This window comes from Jaculus jaculus, chromosome 19 (assembly GCF_020740685.1).
Source record: "Jaculus jaculus isolate mJacJac1 chromosome 19, mJacJac1.mat.Y.cur, whole genome shotgun sequence".
NCBI classification, from domain to species: Eukaryota; Metazoa; Chordata; class Mammalia; order Rodentia; family Dipodidae; genus Jaculus; species Jaculus jaculus.
Window position 1 is genome coordinate 15,325,181 of NC_059120.1, and position 15,447 is coordinate 15,340,627.

Genomic DNA, 15,447 nt, shown 5'->3' on the forward strand with positions numbered 1-15,447 from the left:
TTCATGCACAAAAAAGTCCCTGATAATTTGACTTTTTATCTTTTGTCATAGTCTCAGTTTCCCCAATGGTTCTAAAAGAAACCACTTCCTTCTCCCTTATAAAGCTGCTAGAGAAGATGAAATGCAATTGCAATTCTGGGATAAGTCCTCTACTGTACACACCTAGATTCAGAACTAGTTTCAAACTGTTAGGCTTTATAGAAAGAGGACTCAAGGGCAGGAGAGATGCATGCTTTCAAAGCCGAATTGGCCTGGGTTCTATTTCCTAGTAGCCACGTAAAACAAGATGCACAAAGTGGCACATGCATCTGGAGTTCATTTCCATCAGCAAGAGACCCTGGAATGCCCATTTATTCTCTCTCTCCATTCATCTATTGATACATATATATCACAAATATAATTTAAAAAAAATTAGGGCTAGAGAAGTGGTTTAGCAGTTAAAGTGCTTGCCTGCAAAATCTAACAACCCGAGTTCGATCCCCCAGTACCCATGTAAAGCAAGCCAGATGCACAAAGTGGTACATACATGCATCTGGAGTTCATTGGCAGTGGCTAGAGGCCCTGGCATGCACATTCTCTCTGTGTCTTTCTCTCTGTCTTCCTCTGCTTGCAAACAAATAAGTTTTCTTTAAAAAAATTAAAAATATATATTCTTAAAGAAAAGAAAAAGTGTTCAAGCATGCATGGTAGCACATACCTACGATTAATCCTAGCATTTGAGAAGTGGAGGCAGGAGGATCAGCAGTTAAAGGCCAGCCTTAGCCACACAGAGTCTGAAGCCAGTCTGGGCTACATAAGACCTTATCTCAAAAAAAAAAAAAAAAAAAAAAAAAAAAATATATATATATATATATATATATATATATATATATATATATATATATTATGCATGTGGTTCTTCAGCACCACCAACCATTAATATGCTTAGTGAATTAAAAGTTAAATAATGGGGATGGAAATATGGCTGAAAGAGTTGAGGCACTCAGCTGTAAAACCTAACAACCCAGGTTCAATTCCCCAGTACCCACATAAAGCCTGATACACAAAGTGACACAGGGTTCTGGGGTTCATTTGCAGAGACTGGAGGCCCTCGCACAGCCATTCTGTCTGTCTTCTCTCTATCTCTGTCTGCTTGCAAATATATAAATAAAAATACTTTTTAAAGTTAAATAAAGATCTCCAACCACAACATGCTTAGGACATAAGCAGTGTTTCATTTATAAGTATACTAAGGGTTTTCTAATTTGAAATCTACTACATTTTTATGTTGATGTCGATGTGGGGTTTTCTTAGTGTGTATATATGGGAGAGTGTATATGTGTGTGTGCAGATTCATGCACTCCACATACGTGCAGAGTTCAGAGGCAGGTGTCAGGTGACCTCGTCGATCAATCACTTTTTCACCTTATTTTCTTGAGACAGAGCTTCTCAGTTATCCTGGAGTTCCTACTATTTTCAGTTAGACCAGCTGACCAGGAACCCTAGTGATGCCAAGTCTCCACCCCCTCAGGGCTGGGGTTACAGGCATGTGTGGCTATACCCGGCCTTTTATGTGGTTTGGGGGCTTGAACTCAGGTCTCAAACTTGGGCAGCAAGTGTTCTTTCTTTCCAAGTCACCTCCCCAGCCTCTTGATGTGGATACTTAATGTTTCTGGCTGTATGTACAACACTTTACACTCTGCATACTTGACAAAAGTAGCAGAAAAAAATTAATGCTATATATTGGGGATCTGGGTGACCTGAGTTTCCTGGGCTAATGCCACTATCATTTAGTCAGTGAGATTCTCCTAAGTCCTGATCCCGCTTAATTTCCATTTGAGCACATATTCCCTGCAACCAGAGGGTAGAAAGACATTGTGTCTACATTTTCCAGGGGTTTGTGGCTATAGATTATAACCTGAGATTATTTCTTCCATTCTGCACACTTTAATTTTCCCTATGCTTTTTTTAAAATTTATTTATTTATTTATTTGAGAGCGACAGACACAGAGAGAAAGACAGATAGAGGGAGAGAGAGAAAATGGGCGCGCCAGGGCTTCCAGCCTCTGCAAACGAACTCCAGACGCATGCACCCCCTTGTGCATCTGGAACGTGGGACCTGGGGAACCAAGCATCGAACCGGGGTCCTTAGGCTTCACAGGCAAGCGCTTAACCGCTAAGCCATCTCTCCAGCCCTCCCTGTGCTTTTTTGTAGTTTCTCCAGCATATCTGATCTAGTATGACAGTGGTGTTCTGATCTGTGTTCTCAGGTGTTTGAAGAGCAAAAACCCATAGATGGGTCTGAAATTGTGCTGCTCACTGATGGCGAGGACCCCACCGCAAGCTCTTGTTTGAATGAGGTGGAAAACAGTGGTGTCATCATTCATTTCATTGCTTTGGGACCAAATTTTGAAAAGGCTGTGATACAGATGAATAATATAACAGGTAAAACTTGATGTCTGGGTTTCAGACCTTTCATTGCAGGGTATAAATGTATGCTGACAGGTAACGACTTCTCTTGAGCTTCTGCTTGGCAGGTGCCATGCCAGGAGACAGAAAGCAGAGTCAGACCAGACCCAACCAGTGTCCTCATAGTCCAGATGGCTGTAGAGACAACTACTAATCAAACCACACACATAACCTCCATTAAAACAGGAGAAAATTGGGATGGAGAGATGCTTAGTGGTTAAGGCATTTGTCTGCAATGCCAAAGGACCCAGGTTCGATTCCCCAGAACCCATGTTAGCCAGTTGCACAAGGAGGCACATGCATCTGGTATTCATTTGCAGTAGCTGGAGGCCCTGGAGTACTCATTCTCTCTCTCACTTTCTCTCTCTTTCTCTCTCTGTCTCTCTTTCTTTCTCTCTCTCTCCTATCTCTGTCAAATAAAAATAAAATACAAACAACAGGAGAAAATTATAAAGATGTCTATGTGACAACTGGATGCCCTTAATTCTCCCAGAGTTTTATAGAAGGAAATAAGGTATGAGAGACACCAGATGACTTCAAAGCTGCTTTGAATTTTTTTTAATGAAGAAAAAGAGGTGAGAGCTGGGGAGAAGTTAAGGTACTTGCCTGAAAAGCCTAATGACTGAGATCAGTCCCCCAGTACTCACACCAAGCCAGATGCACAAAGTGGTCCATGCATCTGGAATTCATTTGCAGTGGCTAGAGGCCCTAGCATGTCCATTCTGTCTGTCTGTCCTCTTCTCTCTGTGTTTGCAAATAAATAAACAAAAATATATATTTTTTAAAAGATGTGAGGAAAGATGACCATGGCAAGACAAAAAGAAAGTTGTCATGACAATGTGAACAACATGGAGAAAGTGATGCTACCATGAGTTCAAAGCACAGGCTTGCATCAATGAGATAAGCAGGGAGTGGGAGGCAGTGAGGTGGGAGGCTGAAAAGCTCAAACAATGAAATCTCTAGATAAGCAATAACAATGTAAGCTATTATTTTGATAGTCAGATGTGGCTGGAGAGATGGCTTAGCAGTTAAGGCACATTCCTGCCAAGCCTAAGGACCCTGGTTCAATTCTCCAGGTCCCATGTAAGCCAGAGGCACATGGTGGCGCATGTGTCTGAAATTCGTTTGCAGTGGCTACAGGCCTTGGCACACCCATTCTCCTTCTTTCTCTCCCTCTCTCTCTCTCTCTCTGTCTCTAATAAATAAATAAATAAAATTTTTTTTTAAATAAAAATGTGCCACGCAATGTAGCTATGGCCAAGTGGTTAGTACAAGGCACTAAAAAGAGGGCTACATTTTTCTAATTGTTTCTTAATTTATTTTTTAATTTTCTGTGTGTATGGTATGTATGCATGCATGCATGCATGTGTATGTGTGTGTTTGGGTGCACACATAGGGAGGTCAGAGGACCACCGTAGATATCAACAATCCATGCCTTCTACCTGGTTTGACATAGGGTCTTCCTTGCTGTTAGCTGCTGTATACACGAGGTTAGCCGGCCTGGGAGTTTCTGTGGGTCCTCCTGCCCTTACCTCACATGGCACTATAGGAGCACTGTGATTACAGATGAACACCACAGCAGCCAGCTTCAGGTGGGTTCTAGGATGGAAACTCAGGCCCCATTCCTGCATAGCAAAGGCTTTTGTCCTCTGAGCAATCACTTACCCTGGTCCTCTGGTGTCTTCTTAACATAGTGGACAACACAGAATTGATAACATTACCAATTTCTATACCAAACTGACATTCATTGTGCCAAGTACTACTTTTTAATGACTGGTTGGTTATACAAGCCATTTAAGATTGAACTATAATACATAATTTTTATTTATGTATGATTATTATTTTATCTGTCTTCTACTTAACAAAAATTAGACAAAAGCAAGAAAGACTGACATGAGTTGGTTATGGGAGATGTGGATACTCTGGGGTACTTCAGTGTTCTAGGATCTGTCTTGTTCCTGTCTATCAGTCAGGGATTCCATGTCGGGGGATCTGTCATGCTCCTGTCTATCAGGGATTCCATAATGTGGGATTCATTATGTTCATCTCTATCAGGGATTCTGTGTTTGGAGATCTGTCATGCTCCTTTCTTTCAGTGGCTCTGGCAAGACTCCCTCTGGGGATATACATTGCTTTAGTTGTTAAGTCAAAAAGCTTTCATGGCCATTGTAAAATTTATTTCTGTTGCCAGCATTGCACTCAATACTAGCATTTCTCTGAATGTTCCCTACTTCTTACTATTATTCTATCTCTTCAGTGCCAGTTATTATCAGGATACCTCAATATAGCTGCTATTTGTTCTCTCTAATTTGATCTTTCTGTTTCTGACCTAATTTGTGTGGGACAGTCTAAAAGTCAGCTTTGTTAGAACTATGTCTTAAATAAAAACAATTAAATACAATCATTCCCCAACAGGGACTGTTTAAAATCTGTGCATTGGTAACATCTTTTATGCTCTATGACTACTTGATATAGCTGAACTTTTCATACTGAGATATTTTGGTAGCTTTTGCTCCATGGGCATGATGTTTTAAGTTGGATTTCAGAGTGAATCTTAACAGGTAAAAGAAGTTTGTTTCAATAAGACATATTGGATCTTTGAATTTTATTTAAACTATAAACTTGCCAATCATTAAATTGTGAAATATTCTTATATTCTACAAAACAACCTAGCTTGTTCATTTATATTTTAGGAGGAAAATATCTTTATGCTTCAGATAAAGCCCAGAACAATGGCCTCATTGATGCATTTGGGTCTCTTACTTCAGAAAATGTTGGTGTCACCCAGAAGTCCATTCAGGTCAGATTTTACATTTCCAGGGGCTTTGTGCTTACTTTCACTATAACCAAGGGGGAAAAGTTGGTAATGTTAAGTTAGCTTGGAGTTCCACATTTTTGTTAAAGTCATGTCTAACAATTGAAATCAAAATCTTAAATTGAAGAAGAAATTGTTTGGATGTAATCAAATTAAATGGCTAAACACAGAGAAAACAAGTGGTAAAATAGCAAGCATTATTCATATTTTCATGAATTTAAGGATAACATTAAAATTTAATATCAAATTTTCTACAAAAAGTAGATTTCATCCAAAATACATCATCCATTTTTAGTGAATGCGTTTTTAACGATCTTGCCTCCAAGCTATAAAATAGATCTATCCTCTATCTGTATACCTACCTATCTATCTCTTTGTGTTTGTATACAGTGTGTAAGGTATATTTAGACAAATGCACTCAAGCACCTAGTTAAGAAATGGAATGCAGGAATCTTGGAAACAAACAGAGGAGAGCCCCTCTGAAGCCCAGGGCTCCTTTCACTTCTTCAGTCACTCTTAGGTTGTTTTTTGTTGTTGTTTGCTTGGTTGGTTGGTTGGTTTTGTCTGTTTGTTTCAGGGTTTTTTGCTGATTTTATTTTTATTATGACTCATATGAACTCAACTCATTTTACAATAATTTTGTATTACTTAGATTCAATTTTGTTTGTTTTGTTTTGTTTTTCAAGGTAGGGTCTCACTCTAGCCCAGGCTGATCTGGAATTCACCATATAGTCTCAGTGTAGCTTCAAACTCACAGTGATCCTCCTACCTCTGCCTCTAAAGTGCTGGAATTGAAGGCATGCACCACCAACCCAGCCTTAGATTCAAAAGTTTTAAAGGAGTTTTGGCTCTTTAATTCATGTCTGAGGAATAATGTCAACATGACCTATTTCCATCAAAATATATTTTATAAAAATTTGTTTCTCTTCTTTTCATTCCCATAAGTCCATGTCGTGTCTCATTTTTTTTAAGATTTATTATTCATTTATTTATTTATTTATTTGAGACAGAGAGGAGAGAGAGAGAATGGGCTTGCCAGGGCCTCTCACCACTGCAAACAAACTCCAGATGCATGCCCACAATGTACATCTGTCTAACATGGGACCTGGATAATCGAACCTGAGTCCTTAGGCTTCACAGGCATGCACATTAACCACTAAGCCATCTCTCCTGCCCCATGTCATGTCTCTTTATGTTAAGACTTATGCATTCTGTTTTCCAACTCATCAGGTCACTGCCTACATGAACATTTTCCAAGATCTCCTAAAAAAACACCTTTTTTCTCTGATTCCCACCAATGAGCATAGGAGTTACAGGATTGGCCTTTGAGTATGTATAGAATCCCTCGGAGATATGATTTATGGATTTACTGTGCATTCAGCTTGAGAGTTTACCTGACCTGGCAGTGTATAGAGAATAAAGGGGAATTAGGGAGACTTTCAACCTGACTGAGGAAGAGAATGACAATACTACTCTAAAATGGAATAAGGTGAAAGAACTGACTTGAAAGACTTTTTTTTTTTTTAATTTAGTACTCTGTTTTATCTTCAGTAATTTTGAATGGATGATGGGCATTCCAAATGGAATATTCCAAAGACATTTAAGAGAATAATCGTAGACTACAGAAAGCCAGCTAGAAAGGAGGCCTTTGTATGTAAGAGGTACTCACAACTTTAAGAGTATGAAAAAGGGAGGAAAAATTTTGTTCCTCTCACTTGAAATATCTATGGCATGTTCATACATAGATCAATAACAAAAAGAAAGCAAATACTTTCAAGGTTAATCTGTATTCACATACATGATTAATAGACCTGATAGGAGAAATAATGACACATTAGAACATGGCGAGATACAAGCATTTGAGCTGATGAGAACTTGGGCTTGGGAGGTGCCAGTGGGCATATGAAGGTTATGTCTCACTGTTATTTCCCCCTGATGTCATTATGGGGCCAAAGGCATCTTGTCTTCTTAGACTTTCCTGATGGACAGACAAAAAATGAGGCATTCACATTCAAATTTATGTCATATCAATTCAAAGACTTGTCTACTTCACCTGGGACTAATATTTCAGTCAGAACAGTGGTGCTTCAAAGTACAGTTCTTGGGCCTCTATTAGCATAGGACTGAAGCTGTGTGGGGTGGTGGACTGGGTTGAGTGGACACAGAATTTCCTGTGGTTCTTGCAATGGACCCTCTTAAGAGGCATCCATGTAAGTGTGTTAAGGTGTAAATCCTGCAACTTCTTGTCAGGTAAGAGAAAACAATCACAGAAAGGCGTGATTTCATTTACATGTGGAATCTAGTAGAGTTGAAATCACAGAGCAAAGAACGTAATTGGGATTGCCAGTAGCAGGTGAGGCATGAGGGCTGGAGATTTGACACAATACGTACAAGCTTTCAGTAACATAAGAGAAACAAGGTCAAGAGACCTAATATAAAACATAGTGACTACATTAGTATTCTCACCACAAAATAAAAAGACAAGTATGTGAGGCAATACTTATGTTAATTAGCTTAATTTAGCCCTTCTATAATATATACACATTTAAAAATATGCTGTACATGATAAATATATACAATTTTGTGAGTTGAAAAAAATTATAAATTTGGCTCGTATGGACTAAGAGTTATCAAGAGAAACTTGTAAAATTTCTTTATAGCACCTTTCAGAGAATATTCATCTTTAACTTTATCTCTTCTCAAAATTCTGTTTTCACTATCAATTTTCCTTCCTACTGAATATACCTAATGTACAATGCTTCACCCACTGTCCTGTGTGATAAGTTATTTAAATATTGCTACATTCAGAAATTATCCAGAAATGTTTATCTCAGTTATAGTGTGTGTGTGTGTGTGTGTGTGTGTTGCTAGGAGCTGAACCCAGGCCTTTTTAGGCAAGCTTTCTATCACTGAGCTATATATCCAACCAAGTCACTTGTCTTCATTTTAGCTCTGAAGCCCTTACTCTACCTCTACTTAAATACTCTAGTTACACCAAGTATTATCTTTTCTATGTGATCATCAAGAAAGGGAGAAAGAGTGTAACACAACCATTCACACACACATACCACTAATCTTCCTATAGTTTAACATCCTTTAATGCTAGATGCCAGGGTGTTTGTCCAGAAAAAAAAGTGGGAAAATAGAAAAGGGTTACAGTCTCAATTTTAAAACTGATGTTTTCACTGCCCTCTATTTAGATCCACATTTTCTGAATGACATTTGTCATATACCACTAAGCTTTAAGAAAGATCTCGGATCTATTAAGAGGCAGAGACAAGAGGATTACTGTACATTTGAGACTACTGTGTCGTACAACATGAGTACCAGGTTAGCCAGGGATATAGAAGAAGTCCATGAGAATGAAGAAGGAAGGAAGGAAGGAAGGAAGGAAGGAAGGAAGGAAGGAAGGAAGGAAGGAAGGAAGGAGAGGAGAGGACAAAGAAGAGGGAGGGAGGGAAAAGAAAAAAATTAAAATTATAAAATGGCAAACCTAGGTATGGCATATGAAAGATAATGCCAAAAATTGGGCTGGAGAGATGGCTTAGTGGTTAAGCACTTGCCTGTGAAGCCTACGGACCCCGGTTCGAGACTCAATTCCCCAGGACCTACGTTAGACAGATGCACAAGGGGGCACATGCGTCTGGAGTTCGTTTGCAGTGGCTGGAGGCCCTGGCGTGCCCATTCTCTCCCTCTCCCTCCCTCTCTCTCTCCCTCTCTCTCTCTCTCTCTCTCTCTCCTCCCTCTTTCTCTCTCTGTCACTCTCAACTAAATAAATAAAAATGAACAAAAAAAATTTTTTAAAAAGAAAGATAAGACCAAAAATTATAACTATCTTTTAAAAGAAAAAAGAATCAAGATGTTCTCTCCTATAGTAATTTGTTTTAAAATATTCTATACAGCTAGAAAGTAAGGGAGTCACCCTGAGCGAGAGCCTCTGGATGAATGATACTGTCGTAATGGACAGCACAGTGGGAAAGGACACGTTCTTCCTCATCACATGGAACCAACAGCTGCCTAATATTTTTCTCTGGGATCCCAAAGGAACACCAATTACAAATTTCACAGTGGACCACACTTCCAATATGGCATATATCACTATTCCAGGAACTGCACAGGTAAGTAGTTAGCTCTTCAGTTTCCTCCAGGCAGGACCAAGCTAATGTCATCGTAAATGTGTCAGTGATATTTTTCACCTTGAAAATTAAGGTGAAATTTATATGCTTTCCTTACCCATATGATACTGAAAACTGTGATGGCAGGACAAAGGGTAAAAAGGAAGAAAAAGAAAAGGTACTCTGAGATGTACAGAAAGTCTGTGCCACCCAGGGGCAGAATGCTGCAAAGTCCTTTCTCACTATTCCTGTGGCATCCATAGGATCTTTGACTCTAAGACCAAAACCCAGGCAAACTTTCCAAAATATATTCTTTACTGTTGAATTGTCACAAAGTACAGACACCAGCCCCGACAGCAGTCTGGGTGCCCTGCTTGAACTGTCTCAGCTCATATCCTTTTAATAACCTCAAAACTCTCAAAAATAGTTGGTTTATTTTGTACTTCTATGATTTATTTTAAAATTGAATAATAGAAAAAATGATAGACCGTGACTATGAATAATTTGTATATTTTTTATATTTATATATATATATTTCCATTGAAAATTTTAGGTGGGCAACTGGGCTTACAATCTTGGAGCCAAAGCAAAAGGAGAAATCCTAACCATTACAGTAACTTCTCGGGCAGCAAATTCTTCTGTGGCGCCAATCACAGTGAATGCTAAAATGAACAAAGACACAAGCAGCTTCCCCAGCCCAATGATTGTTTATGCTGAAGTTTTACAAGGGTTTGTGCCCATCCTTGGAGCCAACGTGACTGCTATCATTGAATCAAACAGTGGAAATATAGAGTATTTGGAACTTTTGGATAATGGTGCAGGTAACACAGACTTTAATGAATACATCTATATTTTCATAACTCTACATGCCATGGGGTCTCCCTGAGGCAGTGGAAGGTGCTCATCTGAGGCAGATTCTGGAGGAATAGCTACAGCAGCAGATTTGGTCAGGTGACCATACAAAGTGCTTAGCAATGGTAATCATTCAATAATGGTCAAAATCATTTGTCCTCTAGCCAGGCAAAGACAGTCAGCAGTTAGGAAGGTCTCAATCAGAAGGTTGAGAATGTAAACCAAGATTCTGAGCATGTGTTTCGTAGGCAAGCATCATCAAAAAAAAGTGTGGACACAGTTCAGATGAGGATGAGTGGTAGAATCTGGGCCCCTGGCTGGGAATGGGAAAAAAGCTAGAGTAATTCCAAACAGCTGTAACAGAGGACAATACAGTCCTGGGCCCTGAAGTCAGCTAGAGGTGCCACAGAGAAGGCTCACCACTGGAGCATCGGATACCAAGTCTGACTGGCAGAAAACAAATAACTTTATTATCTGTTCTCTGTCTCCATGGTTAGTAGGGGTGAGTGGTGCATAAAACCTATTCCCATACTCTGGGTTGTTCTGGGAATGGAACCCTATGTCAAGAGGTCAGTGTATAAGGAAACAACTCAATATGGTACACATTACACATCTAAATTATTACAAGTTTCTACCCACAGCTTTCACAATGTAATGTATTTAGCCATTTTACAATCCTGTCTTCAATTATAGTTGGCAAATTGTTCTTGGGTGAGCCTCAATGCTTTCTTTTTATTTTAAAGGTTGATCTTTAATTTTTTATTTTTATTTATTTATTTGTGAAGAAAGCGAGAGAGAATGAACATGCCAGGCCTATCACCACTGCAAATGAACTCCAGATGCAAGTGCCATTTTGTGCATCTGGCTTTGCATGGGTATGGGGAACCGAACCCAGGGCAAGAAAGCACCTTTCACTACTGAGCCAATTTCCCAGTTCTTCAGTGCTTTCTTTAAGTACAATATTTCCACGACTATCACTTGTCTCTTTCCTTTTCCACAAAACCATTTACACTACATAAGTAAAACTTACTGTATCTGGCTTCATTTCTTGGCATTTTCCCAGACGGCTATTTAGCTAATTGGGGGATAAGATAATTGGAGTGTTTTTTCTAATGAAGGTAGTGATGAGTAACAATGGTTTAGACACACATCCTCCAACTTGTGTGTGCAAAGGAGTCATCCATCGAGAGGGCTTGTTATGAGAATGCAGAAGCCCTTCTCTTGGTAGTTAAGGAAATTTGCATCTCTGAAAATCACCAGATTATTAGGGTGATACAGATCCTATTGGTACAAGGAGTTCAAGTTCTTGTTTCTGACTAGAGTGGCAAATACATTTTGCAGTTCAGCATATGACCCCCTCCCCCCTCCCCAGACTGATCTCAGGAAGCAAGCTGAGCTCCTCAGAACATTTATTCCAAGAGCACATGAGGTTTTCCTTTGTCAGACCAAGGATTAATTGATCAGGATGGTGAGGGCTGAACAAAATAAAGGAGGAGTTGATGAAGATAAGGCAGAAATAGTAATTTGGGGCATCGATGTGATAAATAAGTCCTACACAAACATATATTTACCTAAATGGGAGCCCACTGTTTTAAACAAAGAGGACATAATTAATATGATTGATTAAGCTGAAAGCAAGCCAACTGGCATTCAAGTGGTAAGTAGAGCCCTATAATCTCTGGATAAGTTGACAAGGGATAGAAAGATGAGAAAGTTAAGTATTTATTCTACATATGCGATTGGCGATATGTATAAATGTGTCATATAAATGTAGGAGTAATGCTAATACAACCCAAGAGCATCAGTTGAACAATGGGTTGAACTGGCAGGACATAATGACAATATGCTCCAGAGAGTCACATGCAAGGTCTAAGTGCCCAATGTAGAAAATAGCTTATAGGACTGGGGAAGGAGTTAAGGTGCTTTCCTGCAAAGCCTAATGACCTGAGTTTGATTGCTCAGTACCTACATAAACACAGATGCACAAAGTGGAGCATGCGTGTGGAGTTTGTTCACAGCAACTGGAGGCCCTGGTACACCCATTCTGTCTGTCTGTTTCACTCCTCTCTGTCTCTCTTTCTGCTTGCAAATAGATAAATATATTTTTTAATTTAAAAAAAAAAAGAAAGAAAATATACTTATAGAAGCCAATGCTTATCTTGGAAAATGAATCAATCTCTCATTTTATTGACAATAATGGCAATTTCTTCCTTCATTCCCATACCAAGGTGCTGATCTATTCAAGGATGATGGGGTCTACTCCAGGTATTTTACGGCTTATTCAGAAAGTGGCACATACAACTTAAAAGTGTGGGCTCATGGAGGAGCAACCTCTGCCAGGAGGAGCTCGCGGCATGCCCTGAACAGAGCAGCATACATCCCAGGCTGGGTAGTGGATGGTAAGTCATGGGGTCAGAAACCTGGTGAGTAATAGTTGTGGTTGGATATGGTTGAGGCTCCACTGCTAGTTGCTTTCAAGTAAATATAAGTTTTAAATTATACCTGGCATCTAGTAGGCACTTAAAGCCTACGAGCTAGTCCCATGTCAATGTGGAACACCTTAGGAACATCAACGTACTATGCCAGATTTTCAGCTCAGGACAAAGCAACAATCCAGCTCACTCTAAGCTACCTGTGCTCCAAGAGTAAACATTGATTTGGAATGTTTTTAAATCAAAAGTCAAAAGAAAAAAAAAACTGTGAAAAGTAAGGTGATGGTATGCATCTAGGATGCCATCTCTGCTAGCTTTCCTGTGCTTGTCCCTCATCTTGTGACTTTGGAGGCCTTTGTTAGCAATAGAGTAAGACAGGAGTGTTATTCCTTAGTCCTTGCGACAGGGAAGGCAAGACCCGGCCCAAGTGTTTACAAGGGAGCTGTCATTGATTTCTCCAAGCATATTTCTAGCTGGGAGATAATTTAACAAGTAAAACAATACTTGAAAAAAAAAAAAAAAGGACATGTATTAGTTGGACGCGGCAGAACATGGCGCTGTGATCCCAGCACTTAGGAGGAAGAGACAGGAAGATGGAGAGTTCAAGGTCATCCTCAGCTACATACTGAGTTCAAGGGCAGCCTGGACTACATGAAATGCTGTTTTCTATTTTTTTAAGTATTTATTGAATTACATTATTCTCATTCAGTGGCATTTTCTTACCAAAGTGAGTTGTTGCCCACTTTCAGCCTGCAGCAACCTGGCAAGAGCGCTAAAGGAAGCATTCTCCCACCCAATGAATGCTTATGATTGTGCCACATAGTAAAAATGTGACTGGGGCTGGAGAGCTGGCTTAACGGTTAAGTGCTTGCCTGTGAAGCCTAAGGACCCCGGTTCGAGGCTCGATTCCCCAGGACCCACGTTAGCCAGATGCATAAGGGGGCACACACATCTGGAGTTTGTTTTCAGTGGCTGGAGGCCCTGGTGCACCCATTCTTCCTCTGTCTGTCACTCTCAAATAAATAAAAACAAAAAAAAATTAATGTAACTGCATAAATGAAAAGACACAAAAAAGGGAAAAACAAGTGGAATTATGAAGGCAATTCACTGAGCTCTGAATACACTAGTGTAGTTGTGCTCATTTTAAACTACCGAATTTTAAATGTAGGGGAAATTCAAGGGAATGCGCCAAGACCTGAAGTGAATGAGGACACACTGGCAATCCTAGAGAATTTTAGCAGAACGGCCTCTGGAGGCGCATTTGAGGTATCGCAAGTGCCCCCTCTCCCACTGCCCGACAAATACCCACCGAGTCAAATTACAGACCTTCATGCCACTCTCAATGGCTCTGAGATCAGTCTGACATGGACAGCCCCAGGTGATGATTATGACATTGGAAAAGGTAAGAACAAGGAACAAAGGTTTCCACTTAAGTGAAATGTGCTCATTGCAAGTGGGTTAGGGGAGAAGGCTTTATAATTTGATTTGATTTGATTCAGCAAAGTATGAATTCCATAATCTGATATTTGGGAATTAAACAGGACATATTTTAAACTGGTCCTATTTTTCATACAAGTTAGAAGCATTTGGTGGAGTTCAAAAGCCAGTATTTACCTTTTGTTGAAAAATGAGTATGACTTTTGGTATCAGCATATACTTTGCATAACTAAACATTTTTGAAACTAAATGGAAATTCATGTATGATATAATAACTATGCCACTTGTAACTTTTTTTCTCAGTTCAACAGTATTTCATAAGAATGAGTGAAAATCTCACTGAATTAAGAGACAATTTTGATGGGGCTCTTCAAGTTAATACTACTGCCTTACTTCCAAATGAGGCCAACTCCAAGGAAACCTTTACATTTAAACCAGAAAATATCTCAGAAGAAAATGCAACCTACATCTTCATTGCCATTAAAAGCGTAGACAAAAGCAATCTGCAATCAAGCTTATCCAACATTGCCCAAGTAGCTTTATTCGTCCCCCAAGCAGATGGCAGTCCTGGTGAAAATCCCAGCCCCAGTCCAGACGGAGGGCATAAGTCTGGAGTTAACATTTCTACTGTGGTGCTGTCTGTGGTATTGCCTGTGATAGCTGTTTGCATTATTGTTAGTGCCATAATTTGTGTCTTAAAGAGGAGATCTTCAAGAAGACACACCACAGCGTTTTGAAAGAACAGAAAGAGCATGAGTAAGTTCATCCTGTATGATCGTGAACTCATAAAATTAATTTCAGGAGGTTCAGAAAGGATACCTTGATTAAATATAGCTATCCATGGACATGTGGAGAACTGTCCATATTAATGTGTAACATTTTACTCATCCATCATTATAGTGATGAATAAAATTCCTTTTTCATATTGAACACTAGTTGTGTATTATTTTTCTGATGCAAAACTTTTTAAAATGACATTTCAAATTTCATAAAGAACTTAAAAAGTATTGCTGAAGAGGTGGCAAAAAGAATTTAAAAGCCAGAGGATGGGAGGAGTTCTTTGGAATGCTGCCTTCTGGAAATGAAGGGGGCCTTTGCACTCATGACCTCACAGCAGCTGTTTTTCCTTGCATGAAATGGGGCCAATCAACATGCTGTCATGGATAACAGATGATGGAGGAGGGATAAAAAAAATCAGAATATAAAAGAGACTAGTTAGAAAGAAGAAAGGGTACAATAGAAGGAAATGAGAGGGAGGCAAAGGGATTATGATCAAAATACACGAGGGATATGTATGAAAATTGTCCAAAAAAGTTTAATTTTTTTAAAAGAAGTTAAATTATTACTT

At 39.3% G+C, this 15,447-nt stretch overlaps 1 protein-coding gene across 1 annotated transcript in view; it reads left to right on the forward strand.

Annotated features, from left to right (window-relative positions):
• The window catches only part of Clca4 (chloride channel accessory 4), a 30,422-nt gene extending 15,586 nt beyond the window's left edge, over positions 1-14,836 (forward strand). The window contains exons 8-14 of the mRNA XM_004653761.2: positions 2,250-2,424; positions 5,142-5,248; positions 9,166-9,381; positions 9,932-10,199; positions 12,459-12,629; positions 13,831-14,064; positions 14,403-14,836. Coding sequence (XP_004653818.2) covers positions 2,250-2,424; positions 5,142-5,248; positions 9,166-9,381; positions 9,932-10,199; positions 12,459-12,629; positions 13,831-14,064; positions 14,403-14,836 — 1,605 coding nt within the window. The remainder of the gene's footprint in view (positions 1-2,249; positions 2,425-5,141; positions 5,249-9,165; positions 9,382-9,931; positions 10,200-12,458; positions 12,630-13,830; positions 14,065-14,402) is intronic.
• The last annotated feature ends 611 nt before the right edge of the window (positions 14,837-15,447 follow it).